General features: G+C 51.6%; 1 protein-coding gene across 1 annotated transcript; it reads right to left on the bottom strand.

Moving 5' to 3' along the window:
• Positions 1-5,177: 5,177 nt before the first annotated feature.
• Positions 5,178-18,143, bottom strand: LOC105474299 (keratin 79). Its single transcript, XM_011728871.2, has 9 exons — positions 17,616-18,143; positions 15,214-15,434; positions 14,050-14,110; positions 13,841-13,936; positions 7,955-8,119; positions 7,641-7,766; positions 6,769-6,989; positions 6,096-6,130; positions 5,178-5,827 (listed from the first exon to the last, which is right to left on the bottom strand). The coding sequence occupies exons 1-9, from the start codon at positions 18,090-18,092 to the stop codon at positions 5,643-5,645; spliced, it is 1,587 nt and encodes a 528-aa protein (XP_011727173.2). The 5' UTR covers positions 18,093-18,143; the 3' UTR covers positions 5,178-5,642.
• Between the last annotated feature and the right edge of the window lie 1,669 nt (positions 18,144-19,812).

The following is a 19,812-nucleotide window of genomic DNA, read 5'->3' as shown; positions in this document are numbered from 1 at the left end:
CCCTAGCTGAATGAAAGCTGGCCAGGGAGAGAGTGAACGGCTGCCTCCATGCACAGACAGAAGGCAGGGGCCAGTGCTGAGGACAGAGTGGTCAGCAGATCCCACCCCAGATGCAGGGATGCAGGGAAGGCCAGGCTGGCTGAGAGCTCAGCCAGCTCCTTCTCCAGCCACTTCCTCCCTTATCCCCATTCCCCCAACCCCTCCTACCCCTACCTGTGGTCTGTCTCTGCCAAGATGGCCTCTAAGTAAGTGGAGAGGGGGTGGAGGGACTGTGGTCGTAAGGACTGGAGTCCTCAGGCCCCATCACGGGAGAATGCCCGAGTTATGGGTCAGTCCACCTGCAATAGGTGAGCATTCTAGAGCCAGAACCATCTCCTAGAAGGAAGGGGTTGGACTTTCACTGATCCTTTCTGCCCAGATTCACCAAACGCCCACTTTGTGCCAAGTCCTGTGCTGGATGCCTTACCTACACTTGATCAACTAGTCTACTTAAAGGCTCTATGCAGTTAGCACCATTAACCTTCCTTTCAGAAGCTCAGAGAAGTAAAGTAGCTCCCAGAGTCACACAGCAGCACGTGATGGAGGCAGGATTTAAACTCACATTAGTCTGGTCCCAAAGGCTCCATATTCTATGGCCTCTCACTCACATATGGCCTCTCACTCACACTGTTCTGCCTGGTATAAAGTCACTCTGTCTAAATTGTGTCATAACCAATGCAGAATGGGCACCCGAATAAACCTGATGGAACTGGCTGTTTGGGTCAAAGGGGCTCTGGGAGCACTAGCATCCCAGGGTCTATCAATTTCCACTCTTGCTCCTAAGGTGGACATGGTTTGGAAGGAGGGTGGGAACTACTGCAGGTCTTTGGGGGCTGCAGCTGCAGGAGCAGAGGAAACATGTGAGTATCCCCCTTGGGAAGCTGAGGTCCAATTGCCTGGTTTCCTGCCCCAGAGGACATGGTAGGACCACTGGGATCTCAGCCTGAGTGAGGGCCAGAGCTCAGTGCCCCCGGCTGCCTCACCTCAGCCTCTGCACCTGCCATTCACTGCTTTCTTCTCTGGTAGCCCCTGGGGTTTGATGGGGACTATCACAGGCCAGGGTAGAGGCTTTGCCTGAGCACATGGCTTGTAGTGTGCTTATTGGGTCTTTTACTCTATGGCTGTAACACTCCAACACTAGGAGAAAATGGCGTGGGTTCACTGCCCCTAAAGTTGTGTCTACTGCTTAGAACAAAAAGCAAGCCAGAAGCCAAGGGGATTTTCAGGGAAACAATATAGAATATGCAATCAGTCTTATTTTGTGCCTGTAGGGCACCCAAACCAAGGAGCTGCAACTGAGGTACTTCTCATGAAGGTGACTTGAGATGTTCTATCCCTGATACAAGAAGGAAGACAAAGGAAAGGCAGCGGTGCCTCTTGGGTGGAAGGGATTTTCTTTTGGAACTACCATTATATGCTGAACACTAGATGCTTCTTCTAACAATCCGGCCAAAGAAGTGTTTTCCTATGTCCAGTTTGGAGCTGCAGACATTGAGGCTCAGAGGGGTATGTAACTTGCCTGAGATCACACAGCCAGGAAGTGGTAGAGATGGGAAGTCAGTCCTATCTGTCTGACTTCAAAGCTTGTGACCTTACAATGTATAAAACGGTAGATACAATGTTTTATATGAGTGACTGGCCCGCACAGAATCTTCAGGGAAAAAAGTACACAGCAACTTATACAGCCCAGTAGCTCATGGTCCACCAGGACGGCCATGGTGTCTGGCCAGCAGACTGCAAGCTCCGCAGATGCGGCTCAGCTCCTTTCTGTCCTTACCCTCGGCACATGGTCAGTTGCTTGGTTGATGTGGCCCTGTTCTTACAAGTACCCAATAAGATATGACACTGTCCTGAGGGGCCAGTTTTGTATCCTCCAATTAACTAAATCCAAATTAATTTCATGACAAACCCTACAATAAACCCAATCCAAACAGGAAGAAAGTTCTAGTCTAGAGCCACATTCTGTGTCCTTATTATTAAATCAGAATTGCAAGAAGCTCACAGAATCTTCAAACTGAGCCTGAGAAACTGAAGGTAGACATAAGGAAGAACTTCCTATGCAAAAGCGCCTTTACACCCTAGAGTGAGAGAGAAAGAGAGATGAGTTTCTTTCCCTGAAAATGGGACAGACATCTCCTTCGTATCTGGGCCAGAGGCAGGCGGCTGAACAAGGTGCCTCTACCCAGCAGCCACAGCTAAAAGCTGGTCCCCTGCCCTTCCCCAGACCCCCACACGCAGATTCTGCTACTGCCCTCCGTGACCCTTCCTTGTTTGGCAGCTGTTCCCAGTCTTTTCACAGAGGGATGAGCAGCTGACAGGGGTGTGGAGCCGGGCGGAGGGAGTGTTTGCTCAGGGCTTTCTGGGTGAGGGAGGCAAGCCCTTCACACATTCAGCCCTGGGATTAAGGGATCCTGAGGGCTTCTGTCACTCTCAGCTCCAAATCCGCTGTGTGGTGTGGGAAAGTGCTCCTGCCCTCCCTGGCCAGGCAGGCACCCTCACCCCATTCGGTCACCCAACTTCAACTGCCCCACCGGGCCTGAGTCATTCTTGAGGAGCCAGAGCCAATATGGGGATCGGAGATTCTGCAGAAAAGGGCCATCAGCGTTTTAAGGAGAGGCCAGTGAGGGCAATGAGAGGATGGGCACTCCTGAGAGCCAGGCGTGGGGGTCTGTACCCAGGGGCTCCTCTTCCCCCAGGCCAGAGAGCTGCCCCTGCTGGCCTCCTACCCCGGGCATATACAGGCAGGGGCTTCCCGCATGTTCTGGCAGCAAAAGCACCCTCACAAACAAAATCACGCGCACAGCCTCATGAGTAAAACAGATAAGGGGAGATAATCCAGTTGGTGCAGAGGAGGGGACCATGATACTTCTCACCTACTGACCTCCCCCTGCAGCCCTGAAAGCAGCCCTTAGGGTCCTCAGTTTGGAAACCCCTGGGTCTGGGCCATTCCCATCCTTCAACAAGTATGTCTAAGCAGCACATTACTGTTGGTGGGCCCTCCTGGGCTGCAATATAATCTCTGAGGTTTTTTTCCATGACAATTAAAAGTTTCTATTGTTCAGTTTTTGAGCCCTAAATAGAATTTTTTTGAGACAGGGTCTCCCTCTGTCACCCAGGCTGCAGTGCAATGGTGCAATCACAGCTTACTGCGGCCTCAACAGCCTCAAGTGATCCTCCCACCTCAGCCTCCCAAGTAGCTGGGACGACAGGTATGCATTATCAAACCCAGCTAATTTTTGTATTTTTTTGTAGAGACGGAGTCTCACCATGTTGCCCAGGCTGGTCTTGAACTCCTGGGTTCAAGCGATCCACCTGCCTCAGCCTCCGCCTCCTGAAGAGCTGAAATTACAGGCATGAGCCACCACACCTGGCCTATGATCTCAGTAAAACTGATTTTTGTTAACACTGCCATTAAGTTACCATGGCTTTGGATAAATTCTTCCCCTTCCTCAACCTGTTTTCTTATCTATGAAATAAAAAGTTTGGAGTCGATTGCATCCAATGCCCCTTCTAGCTCCAGCACCCCCTCCTCTCTATTCCTTTTTCTATATAAGCAAAATAACCTGGTGGTTAAGAGCTTGGGTTTTGGAACCAGATTACTTGGATTCCACACCTAGCTCTGCTACTTACTAGCTGTGTGACCTTAGGCAAGTTACTTAACCACTCTGCCTTATTTTCCTTCTAGGCAAAATTAGGATGATAATAGTATTTGTATTACAGGCTGCTGTGAAGATAATCAGTTAAAGGTTTCACAGCAATGCTGGCACACAGTTGGCACTCAATGAGCATTAGCAAGTATTCCTCAAAGTGTTGTACATGGGGTGGGCTATACTCCATCTGTCTGAGAAGGGAAGCTAGAGACCACCCAGGCTGGTGAGGCAGAGCTGACCCTAAACCGCTAGGCCTTTGTGTTCCTAAGCTGGAGGTTAGGGTTTGGCTGAAAATCCCTCTGCTGGCCTTCCACAGCCCTGGAGGAAGCTTTATCAGAACTCTTCGGGGCTCCTCTGAGGAGGACGGGGTGATCAGGCCTGAAGAGTGAGGGTTGCATCCCAGCAACGGCCAGGAGCCCTAAGGGGTTGGCAGCACTAACATTGCCAAGGAAGGGAGCAGTGTGGTGACAGCCTCGGGTCGGGCCGACTGGTTTGGTAGCAGGGTGGGGAGGGCCTGAGAGTTGCAGGGCTGAGAGGCCAGCCAATTGGGGAATCACTTGGGTACAGCTTGAAGAATGGGGTCCAGCCTCAGAGTAGAGAACTGTGGAGATGAAGAGGAAAGGAGGTGATATCAGGAGACACACGGAGGAAGGAGCAGTAAAATTTAGCAAGTGATGGAGGCAGGAGTAGGACAGAGGTAGCTTCCAGGGTCACGGGACAGAGGGCTTGAAATTGCAGCCCTGGACACTACTGACCCGCCTCTAACCAGCAGGATGACTACAGCATGAGAGTTCACTTCTGTGAGCGTGAATCGCCTAACCTGTAAACTGGAACACCACGTGCCCACTGCTGAACCCAGGGCTGTGGTGATGGTCACAGGCAAAGTAATGTATTTGTAAACCACAAAATCCAATTAAATGTGGATTTTTCTTGCTGACTGGATGTGGGGGCTGAGAGAGACATCACTGAGGCCAGGAGGATGAGCTGGAAATCCAGAAGTCAGGGAGTGGGGAAGCAAAGAAACCCAATTCCCGTAAGGGCCTCCATCAGCCAGATGCTTTACACATGTTCTTATCACAACCTACTTTTACAAAGAAGGAAACTAAAGCTCAGAGAGGTTAGGTAGCTTGACCAAGGTCACACAGCTAGTAAGTGGCAGAACTTGGATTTAAACCCAAGTTGCCTTGTTCTAAAGCCTAAGATCTCTCCACTGAACAAAGCATGCCATCTGCCCCTACAGAGTTAGTGGGAGGCTGAATGGGCACCAGGGGGTGGCTGGGTAATAGGCAGCCACTCAGCTAGGTCTGGCCTTGAGCTGCGTACATATTCCCTCTGAGCTTCAGTCTCCTCTTGTGAGCCATGTACAGCCTTGGAGTGGCGATGGTATCAAACTAATGTACCTAAGTAAGCATGGCGATTGGGACGTAGTGAGTGTGTGATTGTTGCTGTGTCAGGCATCAGGACATTAATCAATGGACACAATTTCAGTTCCCCAGGCAGAACAGACTGCAGCCACAGACAGCTAGCTGTAGTTGTACCATTTATTGAGACACAGACAGGGAAGGGGGGTGTGGGTAGATTCAGGGAGAGGGTGGGTCTGGTGGGGGACTGGGGAGGTTGAAGGGTCTTTGGGGACCACTCTCAATTTCTCTCTCTCCAAATGGCTTGGGAAATTCAGCCTCCTCTCAGTGGTCAAAAGATCACCCCCAAGTCACCCAAGCACATCACTCAAGCTGGCAACTTTAACCTCCCCTCCCACCCTATTGCAGGACCAAGAAAAAAACCTGAGTAGATTTGAGTGCTTTCCAAGATGCAAATAGTCTGGTATGAAAACACCCTGGGTCTGAGGTCCCCTGGCTGTTCCTGCTCCTGAGAAAGTGACTGGAAAGGGCAGCAGAGGTGGGGTGAGGAGGGCAGGGAGAGGATTGCAGGGGCCCTTGCAGGGCTCAGCAGCTAATACCTCCGGCTGGACGTCTTGACCGTGGTGGTCTTCCGCAGGATGGAGGTTCCCCCAGAGACTGGCCCTCCCTTGACGGTGCTGTAGCCCACATTTGTGCTGAATCCACCCTTGGTGGCCCCCCCACTCCCACCCAGGGCGATGCCACCTCCGCACACAGTAGTGGAGTTGCCAGTCACAGCTGCAAAGCAAAGGGTCTGGATTAATCAGGGTGGCTGTGCCAGGAGAGGGCTGGGGGACACCCAGAAATCAGTGGAGAATCAGAACAAAATCAGGCAGCAGAGCTATGGGAAATGGATAGAGAAGCCCAGTACTAGGACCCTCTGAACCTGTCTCCAGGGGCTCGAATGGAGGAGAGCGTGCTTTAGGACAAGGACAGGTTGCATAAACTGAGCAGAGTTCTGGGGCCTGGCCAGGGGTGGAGCAGGAAGCGGGGAGTAAATACTCACAAATGCTGACTGCACTGGGACATTCTCCAGACATCCTAGGGGACACAGAAAGGCCGGGAGAGCAGTCAGTGGTCCCTGGTGCCCACATGAAAACCCTCTCCTTCCCTCTGCCTTTACATTGGATCAACTCAGTGGATCCTGATGACAAGACCAGGAAACGTGAGAAGTATGTGTATAGGGCTGTGCCCAGGTCCAAAACCCGGTGCTGCAGAGAAGGCAGAGTCGCCAGTAGGCTGTGCCAACTCCCATCCTCCCCTTTTCTTTCCTCTCTCCCCATGTGGGCTACGGACTGCATCCCTGCCCCAATGGCAACAAGCCCACAACCAGACAGAGCTGCCTAGTTTCTGCCCACTTTCTCTCTATTTCATGCCTTTCCTAAGGACAAAAATGGTGGACTTTTTTTCCAAAGCTTCCACTGCTGGTGGAATCTGGTGATGGAAGAGGAAGTTCCATTCCTACCGGGCTGTCAGCCACAATAAGGATTAACAAGAGTTGTGCCAGCCAAGGAGAGGAGTGACGGAGGCAGTGGGCAAAAACAGATTTTCCCCCGGCGTGAGTCAGGATCTTGCTCCCTGGTTCCTCCCTCTCCCTCTTGACCCCAGAGCAGACTCCTCGGGCTCTCCCCCAGGGCAGGCCTGAGCAGCTCTCTGGGTCGGGCAGGAGGGGCCACCACCTGCTCTCCTCGCTCTCCAGCAGCTTGCGGTAGGTGGCAATCTCCACGTCCAGGGCCAGCTTGATATTCATCAGCTCCTGGTAGTCACGCAGCAGCCGCGCCAGCTCCTCCTTGGCCTGGTGCAGGGCCACATCCAGATCCCCAAGCTTCTTCTGAGCATCCTTGAGCGCCAGCTCCCCACGATGCTCCGCTTCCTCAATGGCCGTCTGCAGCTGCTGACACTGCCCAGCGGAGAGAGGTGTTGGAAGCACCCTCCGGGGTCATCCCATTCATCTCTCTGCCCTCAAGCCATGAAGGCATCATGATTCCCACATCCCTGCCCCCAACCAACTGGGAAAGAAAGAAGAGAGAAGTATTTATCTGAAGAGATGCTATTACACAAGCAGGATCAAGTAAGGCCATTGGGAAAGTCCTCACTGAAGTCTAACGTCAACCCCTCCTACTGCAGATCAGCCCAATGCCTCAGAAGAGATGAAATAAATAACAGAGCCTGATTAGTAACCAAGTGCTTCATTCTAATCTGTGGAAGAACCCAGACTTTTCAGCTGTCCTCAAGATGGAGTCGGCATCAGCATCTGTGACCTGGCCCCTTGAACCCTCTACCTCCTGTTCTGACCTCCTGGAGATGGGATGGATCAGTCTTCTTGGAGAAGGTTGTGCCACCTGCTCTACCACTCATATATCGTGTGACATTGGACAAGCCCCTTCCCTCTCTGGGCCTCAGTTTCCCCCCTGTAAAAGGAGCCTGTGATCAATGGCCTAGCATTCTATTGTGTCCATCAAGAGAAGAGCAGGCCTAGCCCCTCGGGATGACAATGAGAAGGCCCTGCCAACACCAGGCCAGAGCCCCCAGCCCCCAGGTAGAGTCCCACCTGCTTCTTGGCTGCATCTACCTCCCCCTGCAGCCTCTGGATAGTGCGGGTGAGCTCAGCAATCTCGTTCTTGGTGTCCCGCAGGTTGTCCCCATGCTTCCCAGCCGTCACCTGCAGCTCCTCATACTGGGGACCAAAGAAGTGGCAGTGAGCTTTCAAATGGCCCCAGCCCACTCTCACAGCTGGAGGCCCCATGCAAGTTGAGTATATCTGGCCCCCCGGACTCCAAGAGTCCCAGAGGCCCAAGCCTCTTACGATGGGAGAAGATCTGATCAGACCCCAGGCCTCACACCTGAGCCAGCTATGCCTCTCACCTTGGTCTGGTACCAGGCCTCGGCCTCAGCCCGGCTCCTCTGGGCAATCAGCTCATACTGGGCCTTGACCTCGGCGATGATGCTGTCCAGGTCCAGGTTGCGGTTGTTGTCCATGGACAGCACCACATTGGTGTCAGACACGTGGGTCTGCACTTGGCTCAGCTCCTGAAGAAACAGAGACAGTTGCCACCAGCATCCGTGCTCCAGGCCCCAGGAAGCATCAGGGGGTGAAAGACAGGTAGCATCAGGAGGCCTGTGCTCTTGTCCAGGCTCCAGCCTAGAGCAAAGTCACAACTGGAAAGACCTCAGTCTCCCCAGCTATAAAATGAAGCTCCCATTTTTACAGACTTCATTTATTTTTGTGGGTTTGCAGGCTTCCAAAAGATTAGAGAGGGAAAAGAGAATGTGTACTCCCTGCACTACCACTGATGCCCGGCACTGTGCTAGCACATTCACTAACCCCTCTAGGCCTCAGAACACCCTGTGCGGCAGGCGGGCCCATGGCAGGTTCACAGGGTGCCCATGGCAGGCTCACAGGCAGGCCCGCGGCAGGCTCACAGAGTGCCTTTGTGCAAATTGGGGAAAGACAGCCCTTCAGGTGGAAGCAGCACATCCAGCACCAGCCAAATCACCAGCTGCACCACCATCCACAGTGGCCCTGACCGTGGACATGTGATGAAAGAGGTTTGGAGAGAAGTGATGCATCCAAGACCACCAGGTCCAGGGTGGGACCCAGCCTCGGACCAGTCAATTACACCACAAAGCCCAAGTGGTTTCCTCTAGAGCACACAGAAAGGTATAGACTGTCATGATGTTCTTGGGCCCTCCTGTTTCTAGAAGTATCGTCTTTCACACATAAGTAGGCTTCAGGATGCTGTGAATGGCAGGTTAGGTGATGGGGAGTCAAGGGTCTCTGTTCTGGTCTTGGGACCAGCTGGATCACTGGTCGCACGTGGGGCTCTGCCTCCATCTCTCCCATGGTCCTTCCTGCTCTGGGCTGCCCATAGAATGCCCTAAACAAATCACTCATTCACTCAGTACTCCTTAGAGGCTCCCTGATGGGTGAAGAACCTTAACCCTAAAACCCAACACCTCCCATATTCTGGTCTTGTGTCCATCCTTTCTCAAACACTGGCCCTTCGTGGCAGCCCAGGGAATTATAATAGAATAATAATAACAACCCTCGGACGCTGAGCATCACTGTGGTTCAGGCTCTGCATTAGGCACGTGGCAGGTACTAACTCATTACGTGCCCTTTTCCAGTAGCACAAAGAGATTAAGTAACTTGCCCCAGATCACAAGCCAGTAAGTGAGGAGCTCAGTTTCAAACCCCAGGAGTCTGACTTCAGAAACTGAGAGGACATAGACTAAAATAGAGCTAGGCAGGAACAAAGAGAGACAAGGGGTAAAGAGAAATACCAAAGGCAAAACCAATATCCATACTGATGTCGATGCAGATTGTTAAATCAGATTGTATTTCAAAAAGTGGGATGAGGAGGTTAGAGACACAATCAATCCAGTCACTACAAAAACTTGTGGTTTTTGGAAAGATATGAGTTTTGGAGATAGACAAGCCTGAGATCAAGACCCCGGCCTGACGTGCACTGGCTCTGTAGCTGATGTAGCAGCTAAGACTTGCGATGCCTCAGTTCCTTCTTCTGTACCACGGCCTGATCATACTTTCTTCCTGCGGTGGTTGTGGGGCTTAAGATCCATGTATGACCCATGGCATGTGCTGATTTAAGTGCATTCTTACCTGCCCAGACTTCTCTGAAGGCCACTGGAGGTGCCCATAAGGCCTATTTGTCACAGATAAGATTGTGTTGTCACAGCTGCCTTGACTCCTTCCCCACCAAGATGAACTGTCAGCATCATCTTGAAGCATCCTGCCCCTGCCCTCCCCAACTCAGGGTCTCTCTCCAGCCCCATGTCAGAGCATAGTCCCGAGGAAAATCAACCCGAAACTTCTAAGACAAGGAGGCAAAAACTCTCCACTGAACAGCATCAAGAGTGGATGAGGTGATGCAATGGTCTTGCTAGACCAAGGGGATAGAAAGGTCAGGCTTGGCCAGGTGCAGTGGCTCACACCTGTAATCCCAGCATTTTGGGAGGCCAAGGTGGGCCGATCACTTGAGCTCAGGAGTTCGAGACTAGCCTGGGAAAAATGGCGAACCCTGTTGCTACAAAAAATACAAAAACTAGCCAGGCATGGTGACGTGTGCTTGTAATCCCAGCTACTTGGGAGGCTGAGGTGGGAGGATCGCTTGAGCCCAGAAAGTCGAGACTGTAGTGAGCCGTGATTGCGCCACTGCCCTCCAGCTAGAGTGACAGAATGAGACCCTGCCTCAAAAAGAAAAGAAAAGAAAAGAAAAAGTCAGGCTTTCCAATGAAAGGGAGCTCATGAAATCAGAGCAGAAAGAGCTCTGTGAATCACTAAGGTGTGTGTCTCCTTAGACACCAGGGACTCTAAGGGGGAAAGATAGTGGAGACGTCTAGGTAAGGGTAAAGGGAGCCAGCAGGCAGAAGTGGCATAACTGGAAGAGGGACTGGGTTCCGCAGACACCCCAGGCCAGAGAGAGGCCACCATGGAGGCTGCCTTCCTGCCCCGTGAGACACCCAGTGATAGGTGGTTCACCGCCCAGATGGCTGTGGGATCTGGCTTCGCCAAAATCAGACCATGGCATTATTGAGAGCCATGCTGGTTCCGTGACTGATTGAGCCCATGAGACAACAAGGGAACAACTGTACTGGCCTTTGTTCTCACCCCACTGAGGCACTGCTAGGCCGTGAGGACCTCTGACAGGAAAGGGCCCAGGCTTGGTCTCTACTTCTCCTTCCCTTGCCTCCTCCTCACCTAACTGTGCCCACACACTCGATGTGGGCACTCACCACCCACTGGTACCCAAGCACCATGCTCCTTCACGCCTTTGTGACACTGCACAGGCTGGGCCCCAGGCTGCAAAGTCCTTCCTGCTCCTTCTCTAGAAGTCTAGCCCCTCCATCAAGATCCAACTCAGATGTCATCTCCCTCGAAGGCTTCTGCAGCCCTTCTAGGAAGTGTCAGCCTCGGCGTCCCCATGTGCCTTTGCACCTGTGCCTGTCCCCTACAGCTCTCATCACCTGATAACCTGTCCCCACAAGAGCTGAGACTTTGTCTTTGTTGCTATGTGGAAGGTGTTCAGTAAATGTTTGTTAAATAAACAAGGCATAGCAAAGGAAAGGAATGCTGAGTGTGCCAGCTATGTGCCTTAGACCAGAGAAAAGCCAAGTCCTAGAAGCCAAGTCAGAGAAGAAGAGGAGAGAGAATGGAACCTAAGGGACCACAAGGAGGCCCCAGACCATGAATGACCATCAGTGACCCTGGCAAAGTAGAAACTGGGGAAGCACCTAAAAACTCAGCATGGCGGCCCAGAACACTTCCCAGCGAGTTCCATCCAGACAGGCTGTGCAGAGATGCTGGAAGGCAAGCAGTCCAGCCAAGGATAAGCCTGGGAAACAGCAAAGTCAGAGGTCAGATGCTGTTAGATGAACTCTAGGCAGGAATAACACGGAGGTCCCTTTGGGCTGATCCCTACAAAAGATCCAGGAAAGGCCAATCGCTCAGCTAGCTGCTTTGTCATTTGCCACTTTTCCATCAAGAACAAACTGGTCATCAAAGTGGAAAGCACAAGAAAAATACTTGAGAGGAAATGGGGACCCAAGACAGGGAAGGTGAGAGGCCTTGGCCTTGTTGGAGATCACAGGGATCCAGGCCGGAAGAGCATACACTCAGAGGCTCCAGGGACTGCCAAGGGGAGGAATGCCTGGTCATCCTTGAGAGATATGGAGAGGAGGAGACCCCAAAACCCCACAGTAACTGGCCTGATTTTCAAACAGGAGAGATTTGGAATTCTTCAAATAAGGCTGACATCAACCTCCTCCAGACCCATAGAATGAATTCCTAAATGTGTGTGGGAGGCATGAAGCCATCATGGGTTCCCTAAGGAAAAGTGGAACCAAGTGGATTTAATTTTCCTTCATGATTATAATATTAAACTGCTAAAGGTCTGCCATGGACAATGTTTGACCAAGCCTTTCATAGCATTCTTGAAAGAAGACAGAAAAATGTGGTCCAGGTAAGAGTACTGTTAAGGGGATTTTAAAGTAGCTGAGGCTATTTAACCACAAATTATTGATTAACAGACATGGAACAGTCTGTTAACAGTCCCATGGAAAATCACCACTGAAGACCCACAGGACTTTGTTTTGGGCCCTGATTGCCTTAACATGTGTATCAATGATTTACACGAGATGCTATCAAATACCTACACTGAAAGTTTATCCCATCTGCAGATAACACAAAGCTATGCATCACTAATACATTGGATAAAAGAATCAAGTTACTCAGAGCCCACAGAGCTCAAAATGTTGGGATGACACCACAATGGCATTTCATAGGAAAGAAAGGGAATGGTTAACTATGCCACTCAGTTTCAAAATTCAGCTACCCAAATACAGGAAGTTGGAGGAGAGTAGATGTGTGTCTCATTTGAAAGGATTTATGTGAAAAAGTCCAGGAGGGGTTCTAAGAAGCCAACATTGTGAAATGACTTCTAAAACAACACATAAACTAGTGCACTATTAGGCTGCATCAATAGAAGTTTGTATCTGGAATCTCCCTCCCCATCCCTCTATCTTCTGAATACTTTACTCACATGCCACAGATTTTTATCCTGTCATCATCGTGACTTCTAAAGGGCTGTCATGTGAAAGGCATAAGTCACATGGAAGACAACTGGATATGTGTAGCCCAGAGAGCAAAGTCAAGGGCAGAAGTCATGAGAAGGAGATCTAAGTCCGTGCTCTAATAAAGTTGTTCAACAATGGCAATGCCTGCCCTAAAAAGTAGTGAGCTCCCTACCACAGCAAGTGCTTGAGTAGAGGTTACATATGATAGGGATATGTCAGGGATATCATAGAAAGTGTTCTTGCACTGGATGAAAGTTTGGTCTTGAGGTCCTGCGGACCCTAAGAGTCTATGATTCTGTGGTCAATTCATGTTAAGTTCCACCCTCTCACTCCAGTCTCCCAAGCCCCCTTGTCTCCTGGAACCCCTCCTGGATTCTTTAATCTACCCACTACTCACCTTCTACTCCAATCTGAAATCCCAGTCCCTCCTGTCTGCCCATTCCTGCTCCCTCATCCCTTGCTCCATTACCAACTGGGCAGGAGGGGGCAATGTAACAGTGACAAGAGTCAGACTTTGGAGTTCAAGAGCCAGATTCAAATTCTAGAATGCTTCTTCCTAGCTATGTGACCACAAGCAAGTAATTGTGAGCCCCAGGGTCCTTGACTATAAAATGGAGACAATAATAGTACCTGCATTATGGGGTTATTGAGAAGATTATGTTAAAAGCTTGCCCCAGTGCCTGGCCCATCAAAAGCACTTAATACGTGGAAGCTAATATTAATTAAAGTGTCAAGGTTTTAGGCTGTGTGCGGTGGGTCACGCCTGTAATCCCAGCACTTTGGGAGGCCGAGGCGGGTGGATCACTTGAGGTCAGGAGTTCAAGACCAGCCTGGCCAACATGGCGAAACTCCATCTCTACTAAAAATACAAAAATTAGCCAGGCGTGGTGGCAGGCACCTGTAGTCCCAGCTACTCCAGAGGCTGAAGCAGGAGAATCACTTGAACCTGGGGGCAGAGGTTGCAATGAGCCAATACTGTGCCACTACACTTCAGCTTGGGCAATAGAGCGAAACTCCATCTCCAAAAAAAAAAAAAGTGTCAAGGTTTCATCTTCCACCAATGAGGCTGCACTGGTGAATTCAGGTCAGACCTCCATCAAAAACCCCCAGTGCTGTTTATAACGTATGCAAACTCTCCCTGCCCGTTGGCCACCTCACCATTTCATAGAGTTGCTGCAGGAAGTCAATCTCCTGGGTCAAGGTGCCTACTTTGCCATGCAAATCCATCCGGCCCATGTACGCTGCATCCACATCCTGGGGATGAGAGAGCAAGACACAGCCTCAGCCCCCAGGGATGTCACCTCCTCCCGAATCAGCCCAGTACCCTGGCAGCCGAAGGACCACCTCCCCGACCCCACTCGGCTCACCTTCTTGAGCACCACAAACTCGTTCTCCACAGCAGTGCGCTTGTTGATTTCATCCTCGTACCTGTTACACATGGGAGACTCAGGCCAGGCTCAGCCTGGCTCTGCCTTTCAGGCATGGGACCCACTCAGCTTTACGGAAGCCCTGATGGGTCACTCACTGGTCAAGAACACCTCTGAGGAGCGGTTCTTTAATGTAGCCAACCAGTGAAGAAATGTGGGGTCTGCCTTGATTCAAACATTCCCTCTCCCCACCCCATTTTAGGGAAAGAGGCACAGAACTTGTGCAATAGTATGGCAATCAAGAGCTGCCATCTCTTTGGATCCAAGCCCTTAGGAGGCTTTAGAGGGACAAGTGAAGATGTGTCAACAGTGGCTGACCTTTACTGTCACTTTCAACAACACGGTGTCATTCAAACCAGCTAACTCCTCCCCAACCACTTTCGATGAGATTTTAAGGCTTAGAAATTGCCATGGTCGATTTATGCGAAAAGTCATTTTTAAATGTGCCTTAAAGTTATAAATATACATATCAACCAATTGTAATATATAAACCTTATTTGGAGCTTGAGTCAAGCCGTATTTTTTAAAGTTACGACATGTATGGGACCACTGGAAATTCAAAACTGGCTGGATATTTAATTATATTGAGGAATTATTGTTTTAAAATGTATTAGATGTGATTATGGCACTGTATGTTTTATTGAGTCATGTAGAAGAACTACATTCATATATGCAGATATATGAATATAACTTGTAAAATATTAATGAATGAAATGACAAGATGTCTGGGATTTGCTTCAAGACTACAAGGGAGTCAGAACATGTAGAAAAATGCAAAGTTAAAAAACAAAAAAGACTACACAGGAGGAAGGGAAGTGGGGAGGTGTAAAAAATTGGCTATGAGCCAATAATGATTAAAGCTGGGTGACAGGAACATGGGGTTCACTATACTATTCTCCCTACTTTAAAGACTTTTTAAAATTACAAACAAACCTGCCAATTCTCCAGATGGCAGCAGGTGCTGGACCTGAGTACCTGAGGGATCCAGCTCTGTCTGTGTCCCCCAGGTGAGCCTGGGACCCTGGGAATGGGGTGGCCCTCTCAGCAGGTTTCCCACTGCCCCTCCTCATTCCCACATGGCCCCTCCTGGCCTGCTCTCCTCACTTGTTCTTGAAGTCCTCCACAAGGTCCTGCACATTCCTGAGCTCTGAGTCCAGCCTCCCCCGCTCACTCTGAAGTCTGTCCAGCGTGCTCCGCATGCTGCCCAGGTAGGCCTCAAAGAGGGGCTCCAGGTTGTTTCTGGTGACACCCAAGTTCTGGCCCTGCTCCTGCAGCAGTGCCCACTTGGTCTCCAGCACCTTATTCTGCTGCTCCAGGAACCGCACCTGAGCCAGAGCAGAAAGGGTGGGCTGACGTCATCCTCCGGTCACCAGAGGGGCCAAGGATGGGGTCCATTGCCACCTCCCCTCCTAGGCCAGGGCATCATAGGGACACTGCAGCCGCACCTACACCTGGCTGTGGGGAAGGGTCCTTAGGGGAACAGACTGCTGGAAATGACCGTCCCATCTGATGGAAAGAACTCTAACAAGTTAATAAGCACAAAAGCCCAGCTCAATAGCAGTACCAATTTACTAGTTGGTAACCTTGGTCAAATCATTTCTCTCTGAGTCTCCCTCTCTCACTTGTCCTGCGTAAACTGGACTAGATCTATGTTTCTGACCCCTAATTCTGCATTAAAATCAACTGTTTAAAATGTAAATCAACTGTTTAAAATCACACTTTGGGAGCCTGAAGCTGGAGGAGTGCTTGAGTTCAGGAGTTCAAGACCTGCCTGGGCGACATAGCAAGACTGTCTCTACTAAAAATCAAATCTACTAAAAATCTCTACTAAAAATTAGCCAGGTGTAGTGGCATGCGTCAGTAGTCCCAGCTATTCAGGAGGCTGAGGTGGGAGGATCACTTGAACCCAAGAGATGGAGGTTGCAGTGAGCTTTGATTATACCACTGCACTCCAGTCTGGGAAACAGAGCAAGACCCTGTCTCAAAAAAAAAAAAAAAAAAAATTAAGAAAATTGGTGAACTGGGTGGAAGAGTATATAGGAGTACGTTGTACTATTCTTGCAACTTTTCTGTAAATTCCACATTTTTTCCCAAAAAATAAACTTTTTTTAAAAATACCGATGTATGGGCCCTTCCTCTATAGACTCAGAAGGAAGCTTATAGTGTGGGTTTAACAGGACCCCCAGGAGTTTTTGACCCAGCTGGGGTTCCAAGGCAATTTCTCAGACCTCCAGCTCCCAGGCTGTGATTCTGCAAGCCTGGGAAAGGTTTTGGCTTATTTGGCCTCTGGGACAGTCCCACAGGAAAACCAAAAGTCACTAGGGGAGAGGGTGAGGAGGCAGGCAAGACGGCTTGCTTCACATTCTGTCATCCAGTCTCTCCAGGTCCTACCTCCACAGCACCTGGGCCTCAGTCACATGGCCCGGGAGCACCATGCAGCAGGTGTGCCTATCGTGAGCAGTAACACCTCTTAGTGCCAAGAACCACGGAGTCCAGGGGCCTGGTTTCCAGTCCTGCCTCTACCTCCAACTCCTTGTATCATTGTGGGCAAATCAGTTGAGCTCTCTAGACCTCAATTTTCTCATCTCAAAAATGGGCACAATATCACCATTTCTGACTCTTCATAGAAGCACTGTAGGTACCACAGGAGAAAAGAGATGTGCATGTTCTTTGGAAAAACACAAATCACTGAACCAAGGGACATTTGTCTGCCAGACCTTCCCCATCATGACCCACGTCCTTGGCTCAGGATCGAGGAGGACAATGCCAGCAAAACAGACCAGGAAATCCCAGCACAAGTGCTGCCCCCATCCATGTGGAGCAAGGGCAGGGTTCAGGACACGCCTATGGGCAACAGGTCAAACTCCACACCCCCAGAGCGTGGTGACCTGACGACCACCCTCCTCATTGTCCACCCCAACCTGAGCCTCTTCGCTCAAACAGAGAGGAAAAAAAGGAGAAGCAAAGGGGAGCCTTCCTCTATTACCCCACCCACACACAACTGTGTTCTGATCACATCTTGCCCTTAAGCCTCCTCCAAGCCTGAAAGAATGAAACAAACAGGGCTCCATGCCCTTAGCCTTGAACAACTCTTTCAACTCCTGAGCCATTGTTTCCCCAGCTGTAAAATGACAAAAGGCAATGCGGACCACCCTGCTAAGAGGAGCAATGAGGACCATCCATTTTTTGATGATGAGGTAAGGCTACTGTGTAATCAATCGTATTAATCATGGTGGTAGAATAGGCTTCAACACAGGCAAGGTGGGCTTGGCAAACAGGACTCATGAGTAGACTGGAGACTCCCCCGCACAGGCACAGCAAAGACCTGAAGGTTGCCTCCAGCAACCCACGTCTCAGCATCCCAGGCTCAGACGGGGAGAGCTGCAGAGCTCTGTCAACAACCACCCTAGTACAAGGGGGCTGTAGCAGTCCTAGCCCAGCCCACCCTCTCTTAGAGGTCCCGCTTCTTCCCCAAGAGCTCCCGTCCTCCTTCCTGCTTGGCTCACCTTGTCGATGAAGGAGGCGAACTTGTTGTTGAGGGTCTTGATCTGCTCCCGCTCCTGAGTGCGCACTCGCTGGATCTCGGGGTCTATCTCCACATGGAGGGGAGTCAGCAGGCTCTGGTTGACGGTGACCTCCTGGATCCCCCCAGGAGGACAAGCGGGCCCGAACGTCTGCCTGCCAGCCCCCTGTCCTGTAAATGCCCTGCTGCCAAAGCCAAAGCCCCCCAGAGCCCACCCCGAGGAGGCCCCTCCGGCCACACTGACAGAGATACTCTTGTGGCCACCCAAGTTATAGAGGCTTCGGCTGCCAAAGCCATCTGTGCTGGGGCCACAGCGGGCCCCGCCACCACTGCCCCTGTTCCGGGACGCCGTCACTGAGCTGAAGCTGGTGCGGGCCTGGGACCCACCCCCTCCACTGGCAGAGTTGGAGCTGAAGCCCCCTTTGGTGTAGTGTGTTTGCCGAGAGACAGAGGACCTCATAGCTGCAGAGAGGCCAGAGGGCAGGACGAGAGGGCAGGAAGGGAGTGCCGTGAGCTGCTGGGCCACCGTGGGCTTTTTATCTTTTCCCAGCTGGGCCGGCTCCCCAGCTCCACAGACACTCCTGCCCCATCGCCCCAGGGGGAGAGGGAGGGGTCTCCCCCAGCAGGAGGGAGGGGCCCCCCTGGTTATCACCTGTGCTCCAGAGCTGGGGCTGAGCTGAGACTGTCTGGGGCAGGATGCCACCTTCTCCCCCTGCCCCCAGGCTCTCCTTGGTTGGCACAGGATGATATGGGCTCCCACGGCCACCCCCACCACCCAGTGGCTGCCTTGCTGTCCTCCTACCCAGCCCCAGTGGCCGCTGTCAATGGAAGCTCTGTTCTATGGGGTTTGTCCCAGGCCCCTGTTGTAAGCCAAGGCTGCAGGGCCTGGGGCTGTGCAGGTGGTAGGAGAAGGAGCATTGAGCAATGGGCTGCCAGAGAGAGCATCCAGGCCTGCTCCCTTCCCACCCCCAGCCCATGGCCCACCGTTCCTCACAGGTCCAGGGTGGGTGACACAGGTGACAGGGTGAGAGTGGGGATAGCCTCTGCCTCTGCCATAGAGCGACAGAGCCTTCTGGGAAGTGAGCCTGAGCAGGCAAAGTGAATTCAAAGACAGAAAGAGGGTCCCTGGCCAACCATGGGGGCAAGGCACTTGATCAGGAGGTAGAAAAGGCCTGGGGTCCTCAGGCAGGGCCCAGAAGCCTGGGAGCAAAGGACCCTCTTATGGAGGCTGAAGAGACAGCAGGGGATTTAACCAATACCTGAGATCCCTGACCCTCTGCACCACAGCAGAGTCCCCACAGAAAGGTTCGGCCACTTTGGAGGGAGCTGGAGGTGGGCTGAGGACACAGACCACCCTGGGTGGAAACAGGCACAGCTCCAAAAGGCAGGTGTTCCGAAAAAGCCCCAGGAGGCCCGTGCAGAAACCCTGTCACTCCCATCTTCCCCTTATGCAGGAGCCCGTGTGTCTGATTCAGAGGGGCCAGTGGAGCTCCTTAAATCACCTCATATGGTCGCCCCCAACTTCCTATTCACCTCAGTCTGCTGGGACCAAACAAAGCCCCAAGCAAAGATAGAGACGTCAACTGTCAGGGGCAAGGGGTGATTGAGGAGGTGACTTTAGACACTGGCCCTCCTCACCCCCTTCATCTCTCAGCAAGAAGATGGGCTCAAAGTGAACCGAGACTTGCCTGAAAAAAAAGAGCGAGGACAGCATCGTTGTGCTCCCCACCCCCACAAGATGAGCAGAACGACCAACCAGCCTGTGTCCCCAGGATCCCAAAAGAGAGGACATGGGACTGCCATGGAGAAGGCTTGGCCTCCCTCAGCCTAGGGAGGGCAAGTGAAGAGACTGCCTGCTCCAGGACCAGAGGGAGCTGTGGGATCTTCTCCTAGGGCCCCTGGGAGGCTGTAAGTGGCTCCCAGTTGCTTGAAGAAGTTGAACCCCGCTCCCACGAGGAATGAGAGTGACAGCACTTGCAGAACTAGTCCCTTAATAGCCAAGAGGAGATTTTGGAGTTAGGACACTGGGCATTTGAGGAGCCAAGCCGAGCCATCTCCCACACTGAGCTGCGTGTCCTGGGGCAACTCGCAACTTCTCTGAGCCCCATTTCCTCCTCTGCCTATAAGCAGGGCCCTCCATGGAAGCCCTTTGGAAAAGCGATCCCTGGATGAAGCCACCA

Source organism: Macaca nemestrina, chromosome 10 (genome assembly GCF_043159975.1).
Source record: "Macaca nemestrina isolate mMacNem1 chromosome 10, mMacNem.hap1, whole genome shotgun sequence".
In the NCBI taxonomy this organism is placed as follows: domain Eukaryota; kingdom Metazoa; phylum Chordata; class Mammalia; order Primates; family Cercopithecidae; genus Macaca; species Macaca nemestrina.
The sequence above is the reverse complement of the archived record's forward strand: the minus strand, read 5'-3'. Positions and strand labels throughout refer to the sequence as shown.